This window comes from Protopterus annectens, chromosome 2.part1 (genome assembly GCF_019279795.1).
Source record: "Protopterus annectens isolate FY-2018-M chromosome 2.part1, PAN1.0, whole genome shotgun sequence".
Lineage (NCBI taxonomy): Eukaryota > Metazoa > Chordata > Ceratodontiformes > Protopteridae > Protopterus > Protopterus annectens.
The window spans coordinates 1,197,681,310-1,197,708,093 of NC_056729.1; the positions used below are offsets into that span (position 1 = coordinate 1,197,681,310).

General features: G+C 43.1%; 1 protein-coding gene across 1 annotated transcript in view; it reads left to right on the forward strand.

The window, feature by feature from the left end:
- Window positions 1-26,784, forward strand: part of REV3L (REV3 like, DNA directed polymerase zeta catalytic subunit) — a 2,860,434-nt gene that overhangs the window by 1,495,777 nt on the left and 1,337,873 nt on the right. Inside the window, exon 17 of the mRNA XM_044062729.1 lies at window positions 24,800-24,992. Within this exon, the coding sequence (XP_043918664.1) occupies window positions 24,800-24,992 (193 nt within the window). The remainder of the gene's footprint in view (window positions 1-24,799; window positions 24,993-26,784) is intronic.

Sequence of the window (26,784 nt, forward strand, 5' to 3'; positions counted from 1 at the left end):
TGATGACCTACTCTTTACCATCAAAGAGAATAAACAAATATATTATAAGGTACTTCATGATGTTGATAGTAATGTGTTTAACAATTATAAAAGAAAATTATGTAAAATTGACAGGGACATACGTGATTACCAAGAAGGAAGGGCCTATATTGACCCGAATAAAACCAATAGGAGGTCTTTTAGATATCAGAACTTGAGATATGATGGAAAGGACAATAGGGGCAACTCACCAACTCAATTTAGGAATACAACTGTGGAAAATAATAAATGGTATGGGAATCAAGGTTTGAATATGAGTATGAATGATATAGGTGACAGTGAAGTTATGAATCAGGTTGACCCTTTAGGGGAAGATGGGGGGGAGGGACCCCGAAGATCAGAAAGGTTAAGGAACCAGAACCGGAATCGCTCCTACACATATGCGGAGGTAATAGGGGACAACCCTTACAGGAAACAAGGGGGGAACAGATACAGATAGGTGGGGTAACTAAATTGGTGGATTTGGATACCTTACATTTTTTGGACACCCACACAGATAATGACAATTTTAGTGAGGAAGATTTTTCTAGAGGGGAACTACATTCAGAAGTCAATGACAAAATAACAAAAAAGGATAGTAAAGGAACAGTGTTGTGGGACACTATGGAGTCTGGTGCACTCGAAAATGTGGAGACAAATACATGTAAAATTTTTACACGTGATAATTTTAACATTTATAATTTTACTGATTTAGATGTTACAGTGGAATTTTTTAATCTTTTTACTAAGGGGTTTTCATTTATTCCCGTACACAAACCCAGGATTGAGAATATATTACTGGATATTAAGTTATTTGCTAGGAAGCTAAATTTAAAAACTATATTTCATAACAAAGAAGTAAACATAAGGGAAGGGCTTAAAAGAAGAAGTACGTTTAATCCACCCCTACAAAATGACATTCTCAATTTTGAGGCTTGTACCTTGAATTTGGTTAGGGAAGGTTATTTATCACATGAAGTAGAAAAGGAATACGTGAATTTAACGGATGAAGAAATTAAAGTGTTGAAAATGTTACAGGGCAATGAGAGAATTAGGATCATGAAGCCTGACAAGGGGGGTGGGGTAGTCCTGATGGACCATTGGGACTACACCAAGAGGATGGTCGAAATTTTGAATCAGGGTAATAGATACCAACTTGCATCCAGGAACGAGATGAATATTTGGTACAACAAAATTGACATTTATTTAGAAGATAATTTGATTCAAGGATCTATTGACCTTGACTTATATAATTTTTTGAAGGTTCCAAAACCAGTAATCCCGGAGGTTTTTGGGATACCAAAGATACATAAGGATGCACAAAATCCCCCACTTAGGCCCATAGTGATATCCCAATGTTCAAAGACGCAGACTTTAGCAATATTTGTGGACAACAAACTGAAACCTTTATATAATTATCACCCACATATATTAATAGACTCATGGGATTTTTTGGAAAAATTCAATAACATTCCTTATGATGATAGTTATGGTTTCATTACCATTGATGTTAAAGACCTTTTCTCAGTAATACCCCATGATACTGGTCTCGAATGGTTTGAGGAAATGTTAACAGAGTTTAAGTTTTTAAGCAACACTGACTTTAGATTAGTATTAGAATATATAGAAGTAGTCTTGAAAAATAATTTCATTTACTTCCAGGGAGACATTTACCATCAGATTGGGGGGGTGGCTATGGGGTCAGCCTGCGCCCCAATATATGCAAATGTTATTATGCTCTACTGGGAGCTTGAATTTGTATTTAAATCCCAATTTTGGAGGTATATCAAACAATATTTTCGATTTTTGGATGACATATTTATTGTTTGGGACGGTAATACAGTATTGATTAAGGAATTCATACAATATATACATAAGACTACTAATTTTTTTAGAGTTTACATATCAATACAATACAGATTACGTCAATTATCTTGATATTACCATAACCAAGAACAGAGAAGACAAGCAATATAAATCTAAGGTTTATAGGAAAAGTTGTTTTTCTAATTCTTATGTACATTTCCAAAGTGACCATCCCCAATACTTGAGAAGGAATATTATTAAGGGGCAAATGGTCAGAGCTTCTAGGATGACTAGTGACAACATAGAATGTAAATATGAAATGGACAAAATACAGGGTCTGTTTAAGGAAAGGGGGTATCCCATTGAATTAATTAAGAATGTCAAAAGAGAGGTAATGAAAAAACGGAATACACATTATCCACCCTTGTTAAAAGGTAATTTGGACGCGGTCAATACCAGGAAAATTAAATATACAGATATTGATAAAGAGGAAATTCCGAGATTGATATTTACGTATCACAAGGGATGTGAGTGGATACAAAGGGGCATACATGAGGTTTGGAAAATTTTTTCAAGGATGTCCAACAATTCATCAATTTTCCAGCAACCCTTAAAATTCTCCTATAGGAAAAATTTCAATTTTAAGAACTTATTTGAGAAGAAAGATTTATCAAAAGATAAGGGGGTGATAAACAAGTGTGGAACACACAAATGTGGCAGGTGTGGGCAATGCTCCTTTATTTCTGGTAATAAGGAAATATTTGTGAAAGGTATTGGGAGAAAACTTAGGAGCAAGGGGTACTTCACCTGTTACACCAAGGGTGTTATCTACCTTGCTTATTGTCTCACCTGTGGAGGATACTATGTGGGCAAGACGGAACGTCAGCTTAGAAAACGTATTTACGAACATATGAGGGATATTAGTAGAAGAAATGATAATAATGCCCTATTTAGACATATTAATATATGTGAAAAAGCCTATTTCAAATTTTGGGTATTGGAGGAGGTAAAAAAGAGCGACAGGGGTGGAGATTGGGAATCTCTATTAGAATATAGAGAATTAATTTGGCAGTTAAAATTAGATGCTTGTGGTCCTAAGGGGATGAATGACCACCTATCTATCAAACCAGCCCTGAAACTCTTAGCAAATAACCCCAAAAACTTTTAACGCAAGTGTTTTAACTATTTAAATATTTAATATTTAATATTTAACATTTTATATATTATAACCATATATATGCTATTATATATTCAATTCATATTTAATGCATTATATGTATTTAATGTATTCAAGTGCACCAGGGTTTTTTTTCATTTTTCATTTTTCATTTTTATGTTTTATTCCTCTATGTAGTTATTTTCTATGTAGTTATTTATTTATGTAGTTATATGGAATTAATACTTAGTGTTTTATATACACATATTCAAAATTTCAATATTTTAATACTCATATTCAATATTTAATATTCAATATTTTAATTCATTAATTGAGTATTTATACATGTGGGTTCACATGTGTGTATATACGTATATATATACATTTTTCATACAACTTACAGATGTACCTGTTTTAATAGGTTATACTAATGAATAATTAATTATTATATGACAAGTTATTTTTAGTTATTTTATGAAATAAGAAAATACTTATAAGTGCAATAACTATACACAAGGTTTTAAGCATTTAGTTGGTTTAGAGCAATAATTAATCAACTAATTGATGAATTTATTTTAATTCAATCAAGTAATTAATGATTGTTTGCAATGTGTGTATATTTAAGGCATTTAATTCTTACTGACTTTGTGATTCTGATGAAGGGTACTATGTGAAGACGAAAGCGCGCTCGATCACCAGTTCATTTTTCGTGTCTATCTGTGGAATTCTGTGTATATTGTCGCAATAAATACTTTTTGTGGATTAATCGGTGCTTGGACATTATATTGCATACTGCTGGTTGCCTGGTGACAGTTATTGGTGGTTAATCTGGAGGAAAGCCCTTTATGGTACATTTATGGTTTATTGTTTACAAGTGTTGGTGTGTGGCGTGGTGTTTGATGTTTATTGAACTGGCTTTAGCTTTGCTTAGCTGAGAGCACACAAGGTAACCGAGTATGCATGTGAACGAGATTAAAACGCGCTTATACCCGGTGAACGGGTTTGCGAAGTGCGCACCGGAGCTAAAACGAGAAGGATATAAGGAAAAAATAAGGAAATGCTGCAGCAGGAAAATTGGAGTACAAATGAATAATTAACACCTAGGAACCTACAGTGGGCCATTGACAACAGCTAACAAGGCTGCTAGCAGCTATGTGCAGAACAGGAAAGGGGAGGTGCCGTACTGCAAAGAAAACAGTAAAGTGTCACAGCAGAACAAAGCAGAATTGCATTATATCAGCTACATAACACAGTTTGCAGCACATGACTGGGTAGGGAAAGTACAAAACAAGAAAGCTGTCAGGTGGATGCAAGCCTGACAATGGGAGGGGGTCCAGATTTAAAAGGGAATTAAAGAGCAACAGATTAATCAAGACAGGCAAGCATAACTCCACACTGCAGGTCCCACACTTGCAGTACTCACTGTAAAACCCGTAATTAAGATACCTTGCAGCTGGAATTGCTCATACACAGCCAATGACATCTGCAGCATCTATAGCACAATAGTATAAAGTGTGAATGCACCTCACACCATCGGTGTATACATACGGGGAAGTTTTAATATGTACATGTTAGGGGCTGCCATAGCTTTGATCTACCAGCATGTGTTGGAGACTGAAGGTGGTGTGGAGGATGATATTGACAACCACCTCAGGCACCAGAGGAGGAGAAGAGTGTTCAGACCCAGGGTAACCTATCATGGGCTACATGATCTGGAGATAGAGCATTACAGGGTGGACAGGGACACCCTACAGCAACTTGTGGAGTTGTGCCGGCCAAGCCTCAGAGCCAGAACAAACAGAGGAGAACCCATCCCGGTGGATGCGAAGGTATGTGTAAGCTTGAGAATACTAGCCACAGGTACCTTTCAAAGGCCAGCTGGGGATATCATGGGGATCTCACAGGCATCAGCATCCAGGGTACTCCACCAGTTCCTGGATGCCATGTTACCACATGCCAATGAGCATATATACTTCCCCCGAACACAGGAGGAGTTGACCAGCAATATGCGTCTCTTTCACTGTGTGGCAGAATACCTGGAGGTACTGGGTGCAATCGACTGCATGCACATACACAACAAGTCACCACCCGGTGAGCAGCGTAGGCGCTACATAAAGCGCAAGGGATAACCCTCCATCAACTGCCTGGTCTTGTGCAATGCCCAGGGCATTATCATGGATGTGTGTGCTGGCAGCCCTGGAAGCTATCACGACTCCCACATCTGGCATGCCTCACAGCTGTATCAGGTATTTGCCAGGGGGAACATCCCATATGGCCATCTGGTGGGGGATACTGGCTATGCACTGGAACCGTGGATGATGACACCCATCAGAAATGCACACACACCCATGCAAGAACACCATAATGAGGCACACGCACAAACCAGAATCATCATAGAGTGTGTGTTTGGGATGCTTAAATCATGGTTCCGTTGCTTGGACATATCTGGTGGAGTCTTGCAGTACTCTCCAGCCACGTGTGCCCACATGTTCATAGTATGTGCCATGCTACACAATATGATCCTGCGGAAACAGCTGCAGCAGGAACAGCATGGGGCAGGGCCACACAGCCCCCCACCATTGCCAAAGCCTGCACAGGCACAGAGTGACTCTGAGGAGGAACAACCTGAGCCTGCCGTAGTAGGCAGAAGGAGGTGTGCCTAGTATGCCCTGTCCTTGGCAAAGAGGCAATGCGCATAGCACATGCACTGACACAGTAAGGACCCTGAGAATGACACCTCTCTCCAACTCGCACATACAGTAAAAGGGATGCCAAACATGGCACTACCTGTGCTTAACCCTGTATAGGAAGTGTATTATGTGCTTCCGACATAGGCAGCCCTGCAGCACCACCCTCAATACTGGGACACCCACAAGGTAAGTGACTCACACATGCCAGTTAGCGGGGTCACATACCCAACAACAGTCACAGCCAGCAGGATAGGTGTAGACAATCACAAAGAAATGCTGTACAATGGCCTGTGAATGAATCCTGTGGGTAACCCCACCCCCAGGCCTACACAGATGGACTACAGCAGGCCAGTAATTTGTATGTAAGATGTGAAGGCTGGGAAGTCAGAAACCAATATTTAGGTAATTAAAGGTAGGATCTGTAGTACACCAGTATGCCTCTAGCCAGCATGATAAGTATGACTACAGACTGAAATGGAGTGCCCGACATACCAGTACAGTCGTAGCAAATGTGTACAACTGTCAGGTGTGCCCCCCATTCTACGTACACGTATAGTAACAGTCAGGTGTGCCCCCTCCCCCACTCCTGTGTAGAAATGTAGAATCAGTCAGGTACCACCCCACCTGCTATGCAGAAATGTAGGAACAGTCAATGCCAAATGACCAGTGAATACCCTGTAGACACAGCATGCTACCCGTCGGTGTACAACACAAAGGTCAGCACTGTAGTACAAACTACCTGGATTTGATCCACACATGCAATACAAATGGCCATACTGGGCATGCTCACACACTTAGAGGAATGAAGGCAATATCAGTCAACAACATACTGAAAGGTCATACTGGGCATGCTCACACACTTAAACACTTAAACACATGAAGGCCATGTCTGCAAACACCAGTAGATCTGACAAATCTGGCAGTCGCAGTTCTTAGTGCAGGCATAAGTCAGTATGCATCTGCCCCTGCCTTGCACACACAGTGGGTAGGAATACAGAGATATATGTAAGGACAACACACTATAATAAATCAAAGGTAGATGGACATAGATGTGTAGAAGAGGGGAACCATCTGGGCCTGTCCCACCCAGCACACAGCCAAAGGGCCCCAAACACATGAGGTGCAGATGTCACTCACTGCAGATACTAGCGACCAGTATCAGTCAGCATGACAGACTATTGTGGTGCATGTGTCAGCTGTGCAACGTGACTGTACAAGGAAGTGGTCATCTAGTAGCTGTATACATGTACCTGTGACATATGACCCTGTGTGTGCCCCCATGTGGCATGTCAACCCCTACATGAATGGGATATGGGCCATGCACACACCGCCCTCCCCGTAGCAGTATTATGACATGCCTGCTGAGGTCATCCAATGTGGAATACACCTCTGGGAGAGCTGTAGATCAGTAATTTCCATGGAGCGTCTCATAACTGCACAAGTCTGTAGTAATAAACTAATTAGCTAGTAGTGCAAACCTCAGACTTGCCAAATGTGTGTGTGTGTGTGTGTGTGTGTGTGTGTGTGTGTGTGTGTGTGTGTGTGTGTGTGTCCGTGTCTGTCTGTCTCTGACTGTGTAGAGAGAAATGCTTAGTTGGCTTCTCACACTCCGTACAATTCATATTACTCAACATTGGCAAGGCTGCTGATGTCACTCCCCTAGAAATGCACCTCTGGGAAAATCATAGCCTAGTAATCCCTGTAGCACGTCCTATAACTGCGTACTCTTGTAGTGTGATATAGTAGTTAGGTAGGTGTTCTAATCCCAGACTTGGAAACTGTGTGTGTGTGTGTAGGGGAATGCTTTTTAGGTTGCTCACACTCCGGACAATTCACATACCCAGCTTTGGCAAGGCTGCTGATGTCACTCACCTAGAAATACACCTCTGGGGAAGTCATAGCCCAGTAATCTCTGAAGCGCGTCCTGTAACTGCGTACTCCTGTAGTATGATAAAGTAGTTAGGTAGGTGTTCTAATCCCAGACTTGGAAACTGTGTGTGTGTGTCTGACTGACAAGGTAAATGCTTTTTAGGCTACTCACACTCCGGACAATTCACATATCGAACTTTGGCACGGCTGTTTTTGTCACTCACGTAGAAGTACACCTCTGAGAAAATCATAGCCCAGTAAACTCCGTAGCACTTCCTGTAACTGCATATTGCTGTAGTGTGATAAAGTAGTTAGGTAGGTGTTCTAACCCCAGACCTGGCACTGTGTGTGTGTGTGTGTGTGTGTGTGTGTGTATTTGAGTAGAGAGCAATGCTTTTTAGTCTGCTCACACTCCATACAAATCACATACTCAACTTTGACAAGGCTGCTGATGTCACCCACCTAGAAATAAACCTCTGGGAAGGTCATAGCTCAGTAATCTCTGTAGAGCGTCCTGTAACTGCGTACTGCTGTAGTGTCATTTAGAACCGTGGTAGGGTTCCATCTCCACCCATGAGAGTTCTAGATGTTTTGTGTGTATTTCAATGTCTGTGTAGGGAGCAATACATTGTAGGCTAGTCACCTCCAGTACAGATAAAACGCCCTTCTTTGGTAGTCATGCTGATGTCATTCATCGTGAAATACACCTTTGGGGAAGAAGTACTCCAGTAATGTCCATGGCACATACTATAGTGCTGTAGTTTAATATATTAAGTAGGGGGTTCAACCCCCAGGCATGACGTGTGTGTGTTTGTAACTCGTATCCTGTGAAGAGGTAGGTGTGAGTGTGTGACACCTGTGGGCAATGTGGAGGGGGTTTTGCTCATCACTTTTATGGCGGCCCTAATGTCAACCATACAGGGATAACAGATGTAAGTTAGCTGAGAGGCTGGGGTTCAAAGCCATACCCATACATGTGGCATCAAAGCCAGCCAATCACAGTTAGCAACCCTACTATTACCCAGAGCACACATTCACCCCGTGTCATATGCACACACATGCCTAGGCAACAGCCAATATGCGGGTAGTACCTTGCATATTGGCCACTGAAAGGAACTGTGCAGTGATAGCAGTGGGCTACAGAGGCCATGTCACCCTGCCCATCTGTCCAGTAATGCACATACATGCAGACAGTGCACCTCCACCTTGTTCCCCAGTGGACACCTGCACCACCTTTGGTGCCTTTACATGTGACTAACAACTCACATACCATGTGTGACACCATGCCCTGAATGGACAGATGACACTGGCATCAGGGAATGCTGTTAGCATGCTGTCAATGTAGGTGCAGGGTAAACCTGATGCCCATTACCAGTTCCTGCCACAGGTGGCCAAGCCTGGCACATCTGATGATAATCTGTGTTCACAACATGGGCCAGACACCACAGGTACTGTTCCACATGTCACTGTACATGCATGTGGGAGGTGTGCACATCCCAGACACCATCCATGTCAAGGACTAAGGAACACATACATGGCAAGTGATGCACAGCATTGGCCACACACAGTAGTCATCCTGGTGATTGGATGGGGGATGCAATATCCACCTGTGTGGGCAAATGCAGAAACTACAGGCTTGGCCCACAATGCAGACCATTGTCATGTGGCCTGATGCCAAGGTATACCCATCGCCTACCCTTGTATAGCCTGCTGGCACGGATGACCACCACACACCCATGCAGACAAGCACCCATGCATGTCAGAACTGGCACCCTGTGTGTTTGTGTGTGTGTTGTATGGTGCGTATGTCCACATCCGCACTCACTACAACCCCCCAGGGCATACTGAAGCATGCTGTCTGATACCTCCCCATACGACCTCCGTATGGCCCGTGGAGTGCATATGTGATACCTGCACATTGATGTGGTGTGGCAATCCCACTAGTGATGAGTTGCACTCCTGGCCCTGCCAAGTGTGTGCGTCCCTGTGTGTGTGCCTGTGTTAATGCTGGCACCTGTTCATGCAGACAGAGACGTGTATGTCACGTACCATATATCTACCATATCCCTGTTGCAGATGTCACTCACCATCACAAATATGTTCTGAGTGCTCCACAGCAGGTAACCTATGTGGCGCATCCAATAACTGCATCGCACTGTGATAGAACTACATAGTTGTTGGGGGTTTGATACCCTGTGCTGGTAGGTGTGTGACACAAACATGCTTCTGTTTTACTCACCCACTTCTCCCTGACATGTATTCGCCTCTGTCTGCTTCCCCCACTCCCTCTCTGGCAGATGTGGAGACCCACACCTGCTATGCTTAGGCAGCAGCATGTGTATTTCAAGTGATGCTCATGATCAGATAATGGCTTCTGCACGAATTGCAGCCCTCCTCTAGCTGATTGCATGTGGAACACCTGTGGTAACATTCCCATAGCCAATTGCTTGGAAACACACTCCAATACCTAGGAACATCATGATGGTGTTGGCCCATTTCACTCACTGTGAGCAGGAACTAGATCTGTTGTTTGGCAAACAGCATCTCAGATGGATTGGGGATTAACCTCTAACAACATACACTGTGGAAAGAGGCCAACAAACAGGAGGGGGGGATGTGCCTGACCTGACTACAGACTGTAAGTGCTGCCATACTGCATTTGGAGTAATGTTGGTTTAACAGTGTTTGTCTGGATACGTCTGTTGTACATGTCGCAATGCCTGCCATGTCAGCTCCATGTATATGAGGAATCCCTATCTGCAGGGTCATCTGCAGACTGGGCAGTGTTGTGCCTTTGGTTTCATGTGTTAGCCACGGTGCATCTATCTGTGGAATGCAGAAGGTAGTGTGAAGATTGCAGTCTGTAGAAGGTGAAGGCCATGACAGTTACTGACTCCATATCCCTCATAGGACATATGTTGCAACAAACCCCGTTACAGTGGTAAATGTATGAGGTTTTCCCAGCAACATGTCTATATTGGCCCTATGTATGTGCTGTCAGACACACCTCTGTCAGCCGTTGTACAGATGATGTGCATGAAGTGGTGCATATGTGCTTTACACCATAAATAGTGTCATCATCTCTGCTAACAAGGCAGTGATATATCAGACTGCTACACATGTCATGTACAGTAGAGGTCATATTACATGACATAACCTGGACAATCTGTGGATGTTTGTACAGTACTGAGGTCTGTGTACTGATGGTGAATGTCAGCAGTGTGTGTGTATTGCTAATATGTACTTTAGACTGTGTACAGACTGTGGTGGATGTAATTGTTCTAGCTCCCCTTCGATGTGATGTTACATGCTGCCCCACTGTATGGTACTGTATGGCCATATACACACATGTCCCAGACCGCAGACAGCCATCAGACCAAACTGTGTAGCAGCCCAGTATATGTAGGGCATACTTCGAGTGGCACATGTGAGGATGGTGTCGAACAGATAGTCCATATACTGTAATGTTATGCTAGCTTACCATGTGTGGCTGTAGATTTGTTCACATTGGTTGTGGTTATGCACTGTCATGCAGGTGTATCTTACCCTGTGCTGTGACATGGCTGTTGAGCCTGCTATATATGCAGGTACATGTGCATTCCCCCATAAGAGATGTAGGCCAATGTTGAGCCAGTCTGCATGTAGCCTGCACAGTGCATTGTGACATGCCTAGCAGCGTAATGTACTTACCCAGTAAGATGTCATGTCCAAATACATGCAAGATGTACTGCTGCCGGGCCTCCCTTAAAGGTCATGTATGTCAAACAGAGCAGTGGGATGCTGTACAGATGTATGTCAATATCTAGTGGGTAGTATGTGTCCATGGCACACCTGTACCAGCATTCATTATGTGTCAGGCCACACAGGAGTGTGTAAATCCAAAACCTATGGTGGCAAATGTATACATGTTATGTGTTCTACCCATCTACATGGTTATCTACATCCAGAACTTCAGGCCTGGTGCACATGCTGTACAATAAGGGATTACATGTAAACCTCTGGACTGTACAGGGTGTGTCCAAAGTTCCACATAGTACATGCTAGCGGCGGTACTCTACAATGAGTTCCTTAGGATGTCTGTCACTAGGCAATGGCACACATGTTATGAGCAGATGTCACCTTCCACACACACCATGTCTGTGAAGACAATCCCAATGACAATAGCAATAGTCTAGTAATGTACCTGCTTATACATACCTGATGGCAGGGTGGCAAAAGCCAGGGTACCTTTTTGGCTGGGCTTGTATAGGCCCCAGGGCCAATAGCCTAGTACCTACCTATGAACCTGACATCCCCTTGCACTACGACTTTGGGACTATAGGGGCTGGGGTAGGGATACACACCAAGTCCAGAACATGTGGTGGAAATATATGTACATAGACATATCCAGATAGCCATATATATATGTTTACACACATGTACTACTTCCAATTAACACTGTCATGGCAACCATCCACTATAAATCCGTACAGCATGTGGGTGTAGTCCCTTTGCATATCCTGTGTGATGGACATCCGTCCTGTTCGTGGGCATCAGTGTTACAGACAGCAGGTAGCAATACCTCTTACAGGAGAACCTGCACACTCAGAGCGGCCACATACTTGTAGGAGGAGCAGGAACTAAAACACAGACTGCGAGTAGAGTTGTATTATGCTTTGCATAGTACCGGTGTTACAGGGTGTGTGTGTGTGTGTACATACTAGTGTACCTTGAAATGCAGTCTGTCTGCACAGCTCACTACTGTGGGCCTATCCTCCTGATGGACAGAGGTATGCCTATCATGTGTTGTCCGTCCACCACACAGGTCCTGTGTCAGATATTACACTGGCAGTGTGTGCATTGCATGCCATCAGTACATGGCTACATCCATTTCTCAGTCTAACCTCAATTCCCTGACTAAGGGTATGTTGCAGACTATCCTGTAAGACCAGCACCTTGCTTAGTGTATGGCAACGGTGTTCCACATATGTGCCTGTGTTCCAGCCTCTGTCCTCCATCTACATACCAAGCTTTGCACATATGTGATGCTACTGGGGGTTGTTCTGTAGTGGGCTGTGAGTATATCACACTGCAGTTGCTGCCATTAGTCCACTGCTGTTGTATCCGCCACACATACAGTGGGGCTGGGGCCATATATGTGTTGGCATCACCTACACAATACATGTGTGCCCGTATGCACTCCAGAGGCGAGTGTATGTAACAGTGGTATATGGGCCTGTATTATTGTGTGTAGGTGGGCAGCACCATAAATGACCAAGGCCGTTGCTAAATGTGGGGGTAGCAGGGGTGGGCTGCCTGAAGGTAACTGGATGTACAGTACCGTATACTTCACCTATAGTGACATTACTTACATGAAATGGGGTACTGCAAGCCTACTGCTCCCTGCCATACAGACTGTCCTGTTTGTTGGTGTGCTCATGATGGTGTCAGTTATGCCTTGTTAAGTACCAGTTGCAACCCATTAGACCACAAAACGTCTTTACCTCCCTACTAGTGAGTTTGTACAGAGTGTAGATAGAGGCTGCTGAACTACACACCTGCAGTACATACTGTTGATTGTTTGGTATCCTGTGGGCCAGTCTGTCTTCACTATTGTACAATTTGAAGGGATTTGCCTGGACAGCAACAGTTGTGAACCTTTCCAGACTACTGCAGTAGTTGTGAACAGTTTCACAGTTGCAGTACTCTGTTTATATGGTTGTCAGTATCTGAGCAGCTATGTGACATGGCATATAGAACTGTTATAGTACACAATTAAAGGATTCCCATGTCTGCAAACCTGTGTGTGGTGTCTTTCCTATGGTCTTTCTATGGGTATATGTTGCAGGCAACGATTGACAATTGTATGGGTGGCCCATACAGTGTCCAGTTGTTCAGGTGTTAACAGTAGGCATAGTGGCCGTTCCATATTGTATGCACCTTCTACGTATGTATCTTCCTGTACGTGTGTATGTGTAGTCACGTGTATATATATATATAGATATATATAGATATATATATATATATATATATATATATATATATATATATATATATATATATATATATAGATATATATAGATATATATCTGTATCTGCATATCTGTGTCTGTATCCTGGGGATGTTGATGGCTTCCACATAGTACATGTCCTATGGGAGGCAGACTGTACTTGGTAGTGTATTGCAGGGTGCACGTGTTTGTCTGTGGGGGGGATGCCTATCTGTACAAGACGTGTAGTGTGAAGGGCCTCTCAACCCCAATACCGGTGCAGGTGGACATATGTGTATTTGTTAATCTGCCATTGCTATGTACAGATGTATGGCCATATATACCTGCTAACATATATATGACTATGTCCGTATATACCTACATAAATGCATATCTGCGTACACATATGTAACGTGCTGTGTATACATAGACATATAGGTGTAGACACATATATGTGTCGATTTAGGCATATGTATGTGTATATGTGCATATATATTGATATATAGCTTTAGAAATTACTGTATATGTGTGTGTGTATATATATATATATATATATATATATATGTGTATATATATATATGTATATATGTATATATATATATACATATATATATACATATATATGTGTATATATATATATATATATATATATATATATATATACACACACACACATACACATATAGCTAGAAATGTATCTGTTTAGATATTAATATATTTTTACACACACTCACCTAGATGTTGGTATACATTCTCTGTACTGTTGCATGACTGGACTGGATTATATGTTTCTGAAAACATAAAATATCTTTGTATCTGTCATGGCTTAGTGGTAAATCACTTTGGCTATAGAGTGCAGGGTCCTGGGTTTGAGCCTAGCAGATGCTGTTTAGTTTGTTGCTAGGCAGAACAAAGACTGTTGGATACGGAGTGATTAAGGCACTTTTAAGCAGTTGTGAGCAGGTGTGCATGGGTTTGCGCGACTGTAAGCAGTGGTAACTTTTGATTACAGATGTTCATTATGTTTCACTGTTGCTGTCATTACTCTTGGGTTATCCTGCTGGCAGGCTACCCGCAGTCGGCCTGAATTCCAAAGTCCTGGTACGGCGTCTGTTGCTGTTGCCTCTTCCCTGATGTCAGTGCGCCAGGGGTATAAAAGATGCAGCCGAAGCCATTTTCTTCATCTTTCTTGCCGCGTGGTGCCCGAAGCAAAAGCAGTTCGCAAGTGCCGGTCGGCCGACTCCTGAGATTTTCAAATTCGAATTTCAGAACCGAAGTCTTCATTAAAGCGAAGTACCCCGTTTGGGAAACTTTTTTCTTGCTCCAGACCGATGTTAGAAAAAGTTAACAATTGTATTTCTTGTGGGAAGCAAATACCTCATAAGGATTTTCACTCTTACTGTATTCCTTGCCTAGGCCCTGACCACAACGTTGCTAGCTGTCGGTTTTGTGCTAGATTTAACCAACGCACTATTAAGCGTCGGTTCGATTTTGCATTTCATTACTTTGGCCGAAGATTTAATTATATAATGCCGTCGGAACAGCCGACGACCGGAGTTCACAAAAAACGCAAGGAAAAGGATAGGCATCCGTGGTCCAAAACCAACGACGAGGCCTCCGTTAGACCAGTCGCCGGTTCTCAGTAAGGCACTTTCGCAGCCCCTGGTGCCCGCTACCTCAGAGCCACAGGACGCTTCCGACTCTCACGTAGAGCCGACTGGGCCTCTGGATACTCAAGGTATTGGACACTCGGAAATCATTCCCTCAGATGGGTCCGGAGCTGCTGAGCAGGCATCGGCTTCTGAGGGTGTCTTCAGACCTACACAGTTATATGTTAAACCATCTTCAGCTTCAAAGACTAAAGCAGCTCTAAAGACAAAGAAACAAGTACAGCATTCTCCTACTCAGACTTCCATGCCTAAAAAACAAATGCTTAAAATGGCCGAAGACCTAATTACTTTGATCAGGGGTTCCCATCCCCCTCCTGATAAGAGGCCTAGGCAAGAGACAGAATATGATTCTTCTGATCAGGTTTCTATTTCCTCTAATTCCTCTTCTGAACAGGATTATTCTTTTCCTCCCTATGAGGACTCTGATGCTGAAGAATCCATTCCTTCAGCTGCTCCTCCTGAGAATTATTCTTTTGGGGAAACCCTGCATACCATGAGGGAGCATTTCCACTGGGAGAGCCAAGATTACTCTGAATCTAAGAAAAGGCTCAGAGACTTTCTGCTACTTCCTCAGCACAGACCCCTTGCTATTCCACCTGTTCTAGACATTGTAGATGTATTTTCAGAGTCTGGCCTTTCCCCTGACTCTTTACCCCCTGCACCTGCTAAGCCAGACAGATACTACAGGGTCCCGGATTCTCATAAATTCCTATATAAAAACCCCGCTGCTGACCCAGAAACTATATCTCAGGGTCCCAAAGGGGTCGTAGCTTCCACTGCAAAAATCCCTGTCCCCTCTGATAGGGATTTTAGGGCACTGGACAGATGGGGGGAAAAGTTTACACTTCTGCTACCTTGGCTGTAAGGGCTTTAAATTGTCAGTTTCATATGCTTAAATATCAGCAATACTTAATGTCACTGCTTAAACAGAAAATGTTGACAAATTCTGAATGTTCAGAGAACAAGGAAATGCAGGATTTATTGCATGCAGCTGAACAAGTGGGAAAGCATACTTTGCAATGTTATGATTCACTGGAGGCCTCTTGCAGGGCCACTGTTACAGGTTCTGTTATTACAAGGCATGCTTGGTTAAAGGAACAGAACCTGCCTGATCATGTTAAAGCAAAATTATTAGATGCCCCATTACAGCATGATACTTTGTTTGGTGCTAAAGCAGAAGAGGTGTTGAAGAAAATGGAGGATAAAGCGAAATCCATGCAGACAGTTAAGGATTTCTTACAGGTACAGCCACCCAGATTTAGCAGGAACTGGCCTTCTAAAAATTGGTCCTTTCCAGTGTCAGACAGACCACAAAGAGGCAGATACAGACGTCCCAGAGGCAGATCTCAGCCCCAAGGCTCATACAGGCCTAAACAATGGGGTGCTCCTACCTCCAAAAGCGGAGAAGACAAATCACAACCTTACAGGAAACAGTCCCAATGACTTTCCTCTGCCAGATACAAGCACTTTCCTTTTGTCAGCCCCCTTAGGGGGAAAACTAGCACTTTTTTCATCAAATTGGCAAATGGTTATCCAAGACAAATGGGTCTTGAACATAGTGTCCCAAGGCTACAGGTTCCATTTTCACACCCTACCAAGGGCAAAAGGTATGCCAGACCTGCCACACAATCAATGGGCAGAGGCACAAAACAAATTACAGCCCTCATGGACATGAGGGCCATTCAACAAGTTCCACAACAAGAGCAGGGGCAAGGATTTTACTCCAGACATTTCTTAGTGCCCAGAAAGGACAAAACCTGGAGACCAATACTGGACCTGTCTATACTAAACATGTTTCTGGAGGTTCCAAAATTCAAGATGTTGACTCTACAGCAGCTACTGCCCATGCTGGGCAAAAAGGCTTGGCTCGTAACTTTGGACCTAAAAGAGGCATACCTGCATGTCCCAATCAGACAATCTTGCAGAAGATACCTCAGATTCATAGCTGGCTCAATGCACTACCAATTCTCTGTACTGCCCTTTGGCTTATCTACTGTGCCCAGGGTCTTCACAAAATGCCTGGCACCAGTAATTGCATTTTGCAGACAAAGAGGAATTCAATTATATCCCTACTTGGACGACTGCCTTATTCAAGCAGAGAACAAAGACATTCTTCTAAAGCATCTGGTGTTTGTAAAAAGATTACTCATTTGCCTAGGGTACACAGTAAACGAAAAGAAATCAAAATTAGTACCCACTCAAAAGATAATATTCCTGGGTGCAAGCTTAAATACAACTGCCCAGATGGCTTATCTCACGCCAGACAAACAAAAGCAACTGACTTCTTACTTCAAAAATTTGGCAACATAGACCCAGTTATCTGCAAGGAAAATCCTGCAGGCCTTGGGTTTCATGGCATCCTGCATTCTACTAATTCCATATGCCAGGCTGCATATGAGGAAACTACACTGGTATCTAAAAAGTGTTTGGACTCAGCATTGCCATAGCCTGGAGACAGTAATTATCCTCATTCCCTGCCTGCAACAGGAGTTTCGATGGTGGGCACAGGCCTGTCACCACAACAAGGGTCTGCCATTCACTTTACCCACAGCCAGACAGACACTGACAACGAATCCATCAGATTATGCCTGGGGGGCCCATATGGCAGGAAAATGTATTCAGGGCACATGGCCTGCAAGCCAGATGCATCTTCACATCAATCAAAAAGAGATGCTAGCTGTTCAGAATGCCCTGACAGCTTTCAAGGATCTACTTCATCCAGGACAACTACTGATAAAGACAGGCAATACTACGGTCATGTGGTACATAAACAAGCAGGGAGGTACACATTCCTACCCCCTTTGCAGACAAGCAATGACCTTATGGGACACAGCATTGACTTATCAAGTTCACCTGCAAGCACAATTCCTGCCAGGAAAAACAAATACTCTGGCAGACGAACTAAGCAGAAACCTCATGGATCCCCACGAGTGGAAACTGGATCCACAAGTCTTCAGCATGATAACAAGGAAATGGGGATGCCCAGACATGGATCTATTTGCCTCCCCTCACAACTGCCAATTACAGAGATTTTGCACAAGGATTTATCACAAACAAGCATGGAGAGTGGACGCTCTACCCTTCAGCTGGAAAAATCTAACAGTGTATGCCTTTCCTCCACTGCGCCTCCTTCCCAGAGTACTCCTAAAGGTCAGACAAGAGAAGCCAAAAATTATACTGATTGCACCAGACTGGCCACGCAGCACTGGTACCCAATCCTAAAGAGCTTGTCTCAAGGTCCAGCATGGATATTGCCTCAGACTTCTCACTTGCTGACCCAACAAAACAATCAGATCCTCCCAGCCAACTCAGGACCTTAAATCTGGCAGCATGGCGGATAATGTAGCCATTCAGAACACACCTCTTTCAAAAGCTGTTATGGATGTTATCTTGGAGGCCCAGTACCAGAAAATCTTATGCAGAAAAATGGAAGAGATTCTGTGCTTGGAACCAGGAACAAGGCATTGACACGTATGTACCAAATATCCCTCAGATTTTTCAATACCTAAGTGAGATGCTGGACAAAGGCCTTTCCTTTTCATCAATTAAGATTCATGCCTCTGCCATTTCAGCCCATTACAATACGGAACCACCTATTTTTTCTCATCCTTTAATAAGGCAGTATCTCAGAGGGGCCAAAAACATCAGGTCTCCAAGGAGAGCACTAATTCCAGCATGGGACCTCAATTATGTCTTGGAAAAACTCACTGCCTCCTTTTGAGCCAGCCTCAACAGCTGATATAAAATTCTTATCCTGGAAAACAGCTCTGCTTCTAGCAATAACCTCTGCAAGACGAGTCTCGGAGTTATAAGCACTCATGGCTGTGGAACCTTTTTATCATTTTTCATCCAGACAGGGTTTCTCTGAGGACAAACCCAAGATTTATGCGTAAGGTGGTGTCCAGTGTGGCCCTCAACCAATCCATTCTCTTGCCTTCCTTTTCCCCAAACCCACAGAACAAGGGTGAGAAAATTCTGCATTCTTTGGACATACACAGGCAGCTACGCTTCTACTTGGACAAAACTAAAGCTTTCAGAAAGACTGAGCAACTTTTAGTGTCATATGCTGCAGAATCACAAGGAAAGGCTATCTCAAAACAGACTATTTCTAAATGGATAGGCCATTGCAACCGTTTCTGCTATTCTCAGCATGGCAAATCAGTGCCTAAGGGCATTAGGCCTCATTCTACCAGAGCAGCAGCCACCTCAGCAGCCTTCCTCAGAGGAGTACCAACCAAAGACATCTTAGAGGCTGCAACTTGGAGTTCAGTGCACACTTTTACAAAGCACTACCACTTACCTCTTTACTCTAAATCCAGAGCAGACTTTGCCACTGCAGTTCTGCAGGGCCTCATAGCCTCTCCTAATCCTATTTAGCCCAGCCACCCATCCTCAGCTTTGGGATTCAACCCAAGAGTAATGACTGCAACAGTGAAACACGAACATAGTACAGTTGTGTACCTGCCATAAATGTAGATGTTCGAGTGTATTCACTGTTGCAGTCCGGGTTACCCTCCCACTGACCCCCTTTCTTTTGCTGGGGTTTATCTATACTTCTCTATTCTATACAACCTATGTGGTGTATTTGCTTGTAGATGAAGGAAATGTTTCTTAACTGCATGTATGTTTATTGGCATAATATATTTAGCCTTCCCTTTTGGGGGCACCTGACATCTGCGGCAAGAAAAACTGAAGAAAATGCCGTCGGCTGCATCTTTTATACCCCTGGCGCACTGACGTCAGGGAAGAGGCGACGGCAACCGATGCCGGACCAGGACTTTAGAATTCAGGCCGACTGCAGGTAGTCTGCCTGCAGGATAACCCAAGAGTAATGACTGCAACAGTGAATACACTCGAACATCTACATTTATGGTAGGTACACAACTGCACTTTCCTTACACTCAGTTACCTTCTTGATTGCTTAACCTGTGTAGGCAGTGCTTACCACCACGCAAACAGGCTGAAACCCACTCACGGCTGCCTACAAGTGCTTACCCCCGTGCTAATTTCTTTAAAAGAAATGAAAAAAGGGGTGATAGGAAAGTGGTGAAAAAGGTGCACAAAGAGGGAAGGGGACAGTAGGCAAGGTAGCTAGGGATGTGCAGGAAAGTTGTAGGGAAGGTCCATAGCTGTCCAATTTTTCTACAGCAACGGCTGTGCATATGCAATGAATTTGGAAGTACACATTTGGACACTCAAACCCCTGAGAGGTAGGTGAGGACAACAATAGTATGTTGTGATGCCAATTAGAAATGTTTACATGTGTTCAGTGGACACGTGTGCAAAATGGACAGCTATGTATGGGGCGTGTTTTTTTGCGGGAACAGATTGCCCTTTTCTTCTTTTAGTTTTAGGTCAGAGTGGGATGTTGGGGAAGGAGAGTAGGTATGATCAGGGAGGGTGGGTCGGGTAGGATGACAGACAAGACATACAAGACACGTACAGGGGTGGTATAGGACACATGGGGGGGACACCTTGGACAGGGAGGGGTGTTTGGAAGTCGCAAGGCCATGAGCCCACAAATGAATACAGTGGGACTGAGGTCCCCACTGCACCTTCACAGCCCAGAAGGTGACTGTGCTGGGGGCTGTGTAGGAGGGGCAGGCTCACCCTGTAGTTGCACCACTCGACCCTCAAGCTGGCGTAGGTGGTCTCAAATCTCCCTGTCGAGCTCCCTACACACCATGGCCCGGACCGTACCACGCGTTACAGGTTCCTGTCCGCTCCCGGGGGGGGGGGCGAGCCCCATCCCCTGCAGCGGTTCCACCCGAAGGTGGTGCAGGGCCAACGGACTGGAAGGTCCCAGGCTGGGCCCCAGATGTGCTGGTATCCGGTGCCATGGCCAGCTGAGGTGGGACAGGTGGGTCCGCTGGGACCGGCCTTCCCATACAAGCTGTGTTGTAGCATGTTTAAGGCAGATATGGGTTAGTAATAGTCAACAGCATTGAGGATTAGTTATGACAGCATGCATTGGTATTCCCATTACCCAGGGCACTAGATATAAAATAGTTGCAGAGCAGGCAGAACACATGCATATATGGGACAACAGTGGCCATTACAACAACATGCCGGTTTCATTGATGGCAACAGGCCGCCAATATGGGAGTATTTAACATGGCACATGCATAGAAACAGATGTGAATATTTATAAACCAATAGGACATATGTCCCAACAAAGGTTAGGAGTGTAGACATACCAAATGAGTTGTGTAAATCGGTTATTTTTGCACATATGGTAGGGGTGAGAGACAAAGTTCGATTAAAAACTAATAAATCCTTGTAGTTTTCAAAACATTCGTAGTCACTGCAATGGTCTGTCCCTTACATGTATTATTACACTACCCAATGGGACCAGTGTCTTACATACAGGCTTGACAAGATGCAGGTGTTAATGCAACATGTTTTGAGATTGCTCTCATATACTTTGGGTGAGATGCTGGGATGACAGGTTTGTTAGCATGTACAGTCTCTGACTATGTACAAGTCTGAATATCAGTTATATGTCATTAACAGCTGCCTACATTTCCTTGGATCATCACACTAATTTATCAGAGTAGCAGGGCAAAAGGCAGGTGATGTGGGCCATTTATCTGGACATACTGGGCAGATTGGAACAGTTGAGGGGTATGAGTATGCATACCACTCTCTATTTGAGCATTCTAGAAAATATGTACAGTTGTTAAGTGTTAATATGCATACAGCTTTCTCTCTGAACATTCTTAAGCTCTGCACAGTTGTATGGAATGATTATGCATACAAGTTACTAGCACTCCTGGGATTCAAAGCCCTGTTGTGTGTGACAAAAGCATTACAGTTACAATCACTGTACACTATGCTATCAGGCAATTGTTGTGAAGCTTTGCAATGTTTTCTGTCTAATATGAATGACCTGTTTGCACTTCCAACATTGTTGTACAGAACTTCATACACATTTTATCTCCATACCACAGTGTGGGTAACACTGCTTACTACAACAATACTGTTTAATAACTGCAACAGTACAACAACATATGACTGCAGAATAAACAGAAGCAATGCAGGGGTTATACCTTTATTCGCAGCATATTACACAATTCTGTATACTGATATAACACTTTTAACATTTATTTGTTATGACAGTACATGCAGGCTATTTACTAACCTGCCTCGCGACGCATCCTTTGCAGCCTAGCATCTTAGGCTTGCTGGTTCACAGCACGCTCATCTGCAGCTCTCAGAGAAATACAGTGATATTTAGCCATACCTATCCATAGTATACACAAGCTAGGCAATTATTAACCACTTAGTGGAAGGAGGACTTAGTTCTGGGGCATTCTGCATTTGCCTTTCTTCCTGGATCCAGTGTTCCAGGACATCCCCCCTCTGCCACTTCAGGTCTGCATGGTGGTACCTGACCTGCTCACCAGTCTGGGGGATACCTGTGGCACTAGTAAGGTCACGGGGACGGTCCCAGGCCTCCTTTTTGTACTGTGAGCCCTGGTACTGGCCCTGCAGTAGTCTGCTGTCATGGTGGTTTACCAGGAGCCATACCATGAATTTGGACTCCTGCATGCCCCAGCACTGTGCTCTAAAGCGAATGCCTTCTCCCACTCCAGCCATTCTGCCTGCAGGGGGATGCTACAACCAGTTATGAGCCGTATTCCCGCCTCTTCGGTTTAAGTAGGTCTGGATTCCTGCACTTTTTTATAATTGGCTGGTTTTGAAAAGGCTAAGCTATGGGCACACCTGCTTACTTCAGGTTGGCACTGCTTAAAGAGGTATACCTGTGGGCAGATTGTATTGGCTTCCCTACACATTGCTTACACTTACTAAGTTAGGCCGTGATGAGGTTAGCATTGCTTATTGGTTATCTAGCATTATATTTGCCTTTTGGCACCAATTTATTATTCATTACAGGTTATATATGTGTCTGGTATCTGTGATTCATCTCTACATACACTGTATGGGGTCCTGGGGACTTCAAACCTTTATTACGATGACACATATTTATGGTCTGTGGCGGGTTACAGAACATTACACTGTACATAGATTCAGTTCAAACGTTTGATTTGATTTTCCTGTGGTGAGGATTAGTTTGCTGATACCTCCTTTATATGTATTGCTATGATGGCTTAGTGGTTAACTGCTGTGACTGGTGATGTACAGGGTCCTGAGTTCTAGCCTTGCAGAGACTGTTTATTTTGTTGCTGGGCAGGACACGGGATGTTGGGTACAGAGCGATTAAGGCACTTTAAAGCAGTTGTGAGCGGGTGTGCGCGGAGCTAAGCAATGCTAAATTCCGGTTATAGTTTCTTACACTCAGTTAGCTTCTACTTTGCTTAATCTGTGTAGGCAATGCATACCCCTGTGCAAATGCACTTAAACACGCTTACTGGTGCTTATATATGCTTACTACTGCTTATTTATGCTTAAACCTGCTTACTAGTGCCTTATTCATTATGACAGTAACACTTTAATTAAATTAAGTAAATGTTTAAAGCAGTACTCCAGTTCACATTTACATGTTATTATGTAGGTTATACAGCAAAAGGATGTTAAAATATGTTCATATACACATTCCACATGGAAAATGATATGTGCTGCAGTAGGACTCAAACTGGGAATGCCTGTTCGTGATGTGGATGCTCTGACCACTACACTATTGATGTTAACGTTGATTCCTCATGTGTTTTTGTATTTGGATGATTTTGATATGTAAGCTACGCTAGTCAAAGGGCAGCGATGCGCAAACACACTGTACTTTGCTGACACTTTCAATAATAGAGATGCAACAGTGACATAAGGACACGGGGAATTTAAATGTGACAGTTCTAGGGATAGGGGCTCAACATTCAACTATGTGCTTGTGTGTTTACACCTTTGATTTTATTTCAGTGTTCGTGGGCACTCTTGTATGCTTTGCATACATTTCGGTATCCACGGACACTGACATATTGCTTACTGTTAGAGGCAAGCTCCAATAGTAAGCATTGTAGATTGTGCAACTGTGGGGGGATTTTTAAGCCTCTGTAAAGCACTTAAACACGCCCCCCTGCACTCGCACATGTTTCCTGTGCACGTCGAGGGTGCGGCAGCGCACCCTCATAAATATTCATATGGTGCTGCTGCACCATCTCTGAGGAGGACGCTCGGTACAAGGCTAAAACCGTCCTTGCGCCAAGCTTCATGAATCCCAGGGAAAGTAACTACATTTTGTCCCATAGGGTTTGATTAGATTTGCCTTTGCTGCATCTTTCCAGTCTCCTTTAGAAGTTGCTTGCATGTGAACCACCCCTCCCTCAGAGAGGAAGGTGTTGCAGAGTACTCTGTCATCCCATCAACAACTTAACCTTTTCAGAGGGACCATTCTTGAATCTAGTTTGTCCACATCATAACTAGCCAGTGTGAGTTTGTTTTCTATCACATTTGCTTTGGATGTAAGGTGTATAAGGAGATTTAAAATGTTATTACATATTATATTCTGTGGGTGCAGAGTTGTGTTAGACAGTTGCTTGTTGGGTGCAGAGTTGTGTTAGACAGTTGCTAAGACTAAAAATGATTAACTGTTTAGAATAATTGTACATATCCTTTGTATTTTTTCCTCAAATTTCAATCTTTCATTTTTTTTTCATCTTTTCATAGATCCAGCATCTGAGTCTCTTCAGTATGGAACTACATGCCCGTAACAGACGTGATCTGGAGCCAGATCCTGAGTTTGACCCTATCTGTGCTTTGTTCTACTGCATCACTTCTGACACACCCCTTCCAGACATGAAAAAACTGGATGTTTCTGGTGCTCTAATTGTTGATAAGGATCATGCCATCTGCCGCAAAGGTTTTTCATCTTTCAAGCAACGTGTAATTTACAGTATGATGCAGATGGTGAATGGAAACAGAAATATACAGATAACGGTCAGACACACTCAGTCACTCAGCCATACAAACACACACTTGTACATACAGATTTAAGTGTCTTCATTTGCTTTTTTATTTTTCATCAGTATATCATTTTATGTTTTGGGAATATTTGGAACAACCAAGATAGTTACAGTGTAGAAAGGTGAATGCTTACACAGTTGTTTTCAGTGTTGTAATGCAGCAGATATAATTACTTCCCAAAGAAGACCTTTTTATTTTTAATGATGCAAATAGAATGTGCAAATAGCTGAGAATATAGTTTAAAATTCAGCGGTCTCAGACTCAGATGACCAGGATTGCTGAACAGGTTCTAACACAGTCATCTCAAGGCTACAGTCTCAGAATCCTTAAAAAAAGGTGGTCAGAATAGCTTGGACTATAGTATAGTAACTTCCTTCACCCAGAATTGTGTTTGAAGGCTGGTTGAGGCCTCAGAGCAACGGGTTTGATATCCGTGGTTTAAATCACTGTGGCACTCTTACTTCACTTTCAGTCCTTATGGGTCTAGCAAACATCAGAAATTTTGCCAAGATGATCATCGTATTGTTTACTCTTTCAGTAGTACTAACTTTTGGAAAATCAGCCTCAGCTTACAGAGCTTTTTACCTTTCCTCATATTAGCGAAGTGGATGCCCTTCTACTTAGACATCAGCAAGTGAACACCAATGGGGTTTTCACAGATTAACTGAAACCACTTTTGCTGAAACTGCTGTCATGGACTAAATTACACTGAAATCCACTTTCATAATAAACCCTACAAGTATACTTTTTTTTTTTTGGGGGGGGGGGGCACCTTTGCACTTTCATACCTGTGGCTTAAATTTATCCCTCAGTCGTACAGCTGTGGAGAAAAAAACATTTTGCTAAACGGAGAAAAAAATCCTTCAAATTTGTAATACTTCACTGCAACAAAAACTACTAGTACAGTAAACTGTGAAGGGAAACCCACATTTACAGTACAGAGATGTGGGGGGTTTCTACCTATAATTTTCATTGAGAATGTCTTTCAGTGTTACTTATTCAGTGGTTGTGGTTTCAGTAAATTAGCTTCTGGTTATGACTTGATCCCATGCTTTTTCACACAGGTCTTCAGTCATCTGGTTCTGTGGTGTTCTTGAAGTGCCATGCCACTTCATTCCTATCCTGATTTTAAGGCAGCCCACTTGGAATCACCATTTAGCCCTCCTGTCTTGTTTGCAGTGAAGGTTTATACAGTTTGACAGAGCTAAAAGAGGAGCAGAAGATAAAATTGTATCTTGGAGACCTTTCGTATCCCACCTAGACCTTATAGCAAAAAAGTATTGTCAAGAAAATGTAAACCAATCCTGGATGCCTGTACACCAACAGAATCCTTTTCTCATAAGGAAATGAGACTCCAGTTTGTTCCAGAGATTAGAAACAACTGTTCACTGCCACATCTGCATGCAGTAATTAACAGAGAGATTACCTTGTTAGTGTAAATGTTTGTTTATTTACAGAATGTTTGAATGCTTCTTTAAAGGATAGGGGCCGATTTAGGTATTGTCTACACTCTGTGCCACCGAATTTACCTCAGCCCCCGTTATTCATGCCTTTTCCAGAAACATATTTGTTTCCTGTCTTTGGAAGAAAGACAACTACAGCTACATAGGAGGGAAATGGAACATCATCTTCCCTTTCCATCAAGTGACAGGTGTTTGTTCTGGATTTCAGCTTTACCTTCAACTTTG